Here is a 3,593-nt window from a genome sequence, read left to right on the forward strand (position 1 = left end):
GGGGGGGGGGGGGGGGGGGGGTTTGAGTGATGTTGAGCAATTTCCTGAAAATTTCCCATTCAAGTCTATGAGAAATCTAGAAAAATGAAGTGTGGGAAAATAGCATAAATATATTGTTGAATCTGTTAAATTGGTAGAAATATACATTACAGTGAACTTGAATGCACATTACAGGAAAGACACTTAGGAGATTATCCACAATAGTTTTTCCCCGGCCTTCATTTTACCGTGTTGACCACGCCCCCCGGCCGCTATCAGAGACCCGGCTCTTACTTGACTCCCGGTTTTTATTTGAGGAATTACGGTATTTGTAAGCTAACGTGACTTCATGAAGGACTAACTGACCAACTGACTGACTCTGAGTTCTTCTCACAGAAATGAGGCTCTGGCGCACCGATGGCAGTCCTGCTCCTAGCTCAAAAACCCAAAATCCTAACACTTAATTTTTGATACCGGGAGAGATATAACACCCTGCGGATCATCCTGTGTGATGGTGTGTGTTGTGTTAGAAATGTGAGGACAGTAGCTGTCCTAAAAGCGCCCGTTTCTCTTCTTCTACTGGTATTTCTGGTGGGATTTAGTACAGGAGGCAGTGCGGCAGTTGGAGGACATGGCTTCACTTGGAAGCTCACTGTACCTCATTTGAAAGTCAGATTTACTACCTAAGCACATTGTTAGAAAGGGCACAAGATTCCCTTCAACTGATGTAAGGGTAGTGTATGAAGAGTTAAAACTGTGGATGGTATCGCAAGATCTTCTGCCTCTTTCCACTCTGTTGGGCCCTGCCCTCATCCCATACAAACCTATGTAGAAAGGGCAGAAAGGCATATTTTCTAAGCCTTAAAGGAAACTGAATATTTTTAAAAGTACAAATGGGACTTAAAAGTTGAAACCATCCCTGAATGTATGAAAGATGTGGAACGTTTTAAAGCTTGAATGGGGTTTCTCGGTGAATGTATGAATGAGTAGCTAGCCGTGGAAAATGAACGCAAATGTGCCAACTTTGGACATTCTGGCCATCCGCTTTAATGGGACAAAAATGGCCGCTACACGTTGAATATTTTTTGAAATGATGAATGTTATGAATATTATAAACAACAGCAGACCATTCTGAATCAAGCTAAACATTTTGATGTTTAAAAGTAGTTTCTATGTTGAAAAAATATGGTTTTATGAAATCTTTAGGCAGGATCGCGTGGTGGTCGGCTGCAAAGCAGATAATCTCAAAGACAGTAGGCTCGTTGGAGATGAGCCAGGTCTGCGCAGAATCGATCACCGGCGATCGGCGCCCGTTGCATGCCGGTTAGATTTCTGTCCGACTTGATCCCGACTTGCTCTGACGTCATGCACACGTGGGCAACGGGAATCTCACGAGAGCAAGGCGGCCGCAGTTCTGAGACGCAGTCGGCGCAGTTGCTTTTCACCGACTGCAAGAGCCAGGCGGACCCAGAGCATGATGGGAAACGCCGGCTTCTCAGCTGATTTAACACCTGATTGGTTTAAACCACGATGACGTTTTATATAAACTTTTGTAGTTTTTGAATCGGAGGGATTTTAATTGCTGTTTGTCTGATTTAAAGACTTAGTCTGTACAGAACAAATGTTGTGTGGCTGATAGTTACGTTTAGAAGTCAGAGAGACTAAATCTGATCAGATCACGGATCATCTACAGTGTGTTGTTTAGTAAAATCAGCAACAGATCTCATGTAGAGCACTTTTGCCAGCTACTCTGTTATAATTAAAACAACTGGAGACAGTGTTCAAGCTGATATGTGGGTGTGGTTATATTTTATTAAATCGGGATCGCACCACAGTGTTTATGTCACTTCCTGTCCAGCCTGAAGGCGGCTGGAATCGGCTGGAAACTGTCCGACTTTCCCGCAGCTTTCTGTCCCCCCCCCCCCCCGCTGCTGCCGCCTGCTCTCGTCCACTTTACAGGCGAGGCGCAGTTCATCTCGAACGAGCCTAGTGTTTTCTGCTAGGATGAACTGTCCCTTTACCTCGCCACAGAATACAGTACAGCTGTGAGCAACAGACTCACACTGTCAACACACACTGCAAAGTAAACCCTACTTTACAGACACTGAATGCAGAGTGAACTCTACTCTGCAAACAAACACTCAGAGGCCGTACCTGCTAGAATAATGTGTCTCTTTATTCCCCACAGAATACAGCAAAGCAAACGGCATGCACATGCCCTCAGTACGTGATGCAACGTAAACACTACTTCAAAGCTCTTACCTTGACACAGGACTGGAGAGCCTGCTGTGAGTCGCGTACGAGACGTCCAGCCACGTTGATGCTGCTCTGTCCGGACTGACGGCTCTCCAGTCCTGTGTCAAATGTGGAAGGTGTTCATGTGCAAAACAATTTGAGCATATAAATATGCCTAAAAATGCCTTCAGCATTCACACCAATTATAGGTATGGGGGATAATAGTCTTTCTGCAGCACTGAATAATCTCTTTCTCAGATCACCAAGCTTTGGCTAATGATTCCTGAGTACTTAAAAAAAAAAAAAAAATAACATTATTAGAAACAATTTCGTAACAGCTAAGATGTCTTTTTAAGGCAGTAACTCCCCAACTTTTGCTGTGGCAATTGTTGGCCGCCAGCCAAAAACCGCACAGAAGGTAGTGGCTGTTTCCTGGTGTGTGCGCCAGTGTTTACGTGTGAGAAAGTAGGTCTATCAACAGAATTATTGTTGTCATATGTATGGGAACAACTGTACGATATTCTGGGACAATCAGCGCATTAGGCTTTTCAGGAGTGGGCCCTCAAAGAGACAGGTGCTAAAACAAAGAGTGGTAACTTACTTTCTGTCTGTGTTTGTCTGTCTGTTGTTAAAGAAACGAAGAGGAAAAGAGGGACTCAAACGTCACTGCTGTCAGCACTGCGACAAATCCTTCACAAAATCCTCAAATTTAAATGTGCATCAGAGAGTTCACACTGGAGAGAATCTACACCGCTGTGATCAGTGTGGGGCAGCTTTCACAACACAGAGTGCCCTGAAAAAACACCAGCTCATTCACACGGGAGAGAGGCCGTACAGCTGTGATCAGTGTGGGAAAACCTTTTCTTGGAGTGATGTTCTTAAACACCACCAGCTCATTCACACGGGAGAGAAGCCGTACAGCTGTGACCAATGTGGAAAAGCTTTCAAAACACGGAGTGCCCTAGAATGTCACCAGCGCATTCACACTGGAGAGAAGCCGTACTCATGTGATATATGTGAGAAAGCTTTCAAAACTCAACCAGAAGTTGTAAGCCACCGACGGTGTCACACTGGAGAGAAACCGTACTGGTGTGAACATTGTGGGAAAACTTTTGCTCAGAACTGTACTCTTAAAGAACACAAACGCATTCACACTGGAGAGAGGCCGTACAGCTGTGACCAATGTGGAGCAGCTTTCACAACACTGAGTCACCTAATAGCCCACCGACGTGTTCACACCGGAGATAAACCGTACTGGTGTGAACAATGTGGGAAAACCTTTACTCAGAATAGTAACCTTAAATCTCACCAGCGCGTTCACGCAGCCTCGTTGTGAGCGCGTCTCAGAGCCAAGCTGGTTCCTCCTGCCCCCCCCCCCC

General features: G+C 45.2%; 1 protein-coding gene across 1 annotated transcript in view; it reads left to right on the forward strand.

Annotated features, from left to right (window-relative positions):
- LOC117935154 (zinc finger protein 239-like) overlaps positions 1-3,583 on the forward strand; it is a 4,357-nt gene extending 774 nt beyond the window's left edge. The window contains exon 2 of the mRNA XM_034857294.1: positions 2,849-3,583. Coding sequence (XP_034713185.1) covers positions 2,849-3,550 — 702 coding nt within the window. The 3' untranslated portion in view covers positions 3,551-3,583. The remainder of the gene's footprint in view (positions 1-2,848) is intronic.
- The last annotated feature ends 10 nt before the right edge of the window (positions 3,584-3,593 follow it).

This window comes from Etheostoma cragini, chromosome 19 (assembly GCF_013103735.1).
Source record: "Etheostoma cragini isolate CJK2018 chromosome 19, CSU_Ecrag_1.0, whole genome shotgun sequence".
In the NCBI taxonomy this organism is placed as follows: Eukaryota; Metazoa; Chordata; class Actinopteri; order Perciformes; family Percidae; genus Etheostoma; species Etheostoma cragini.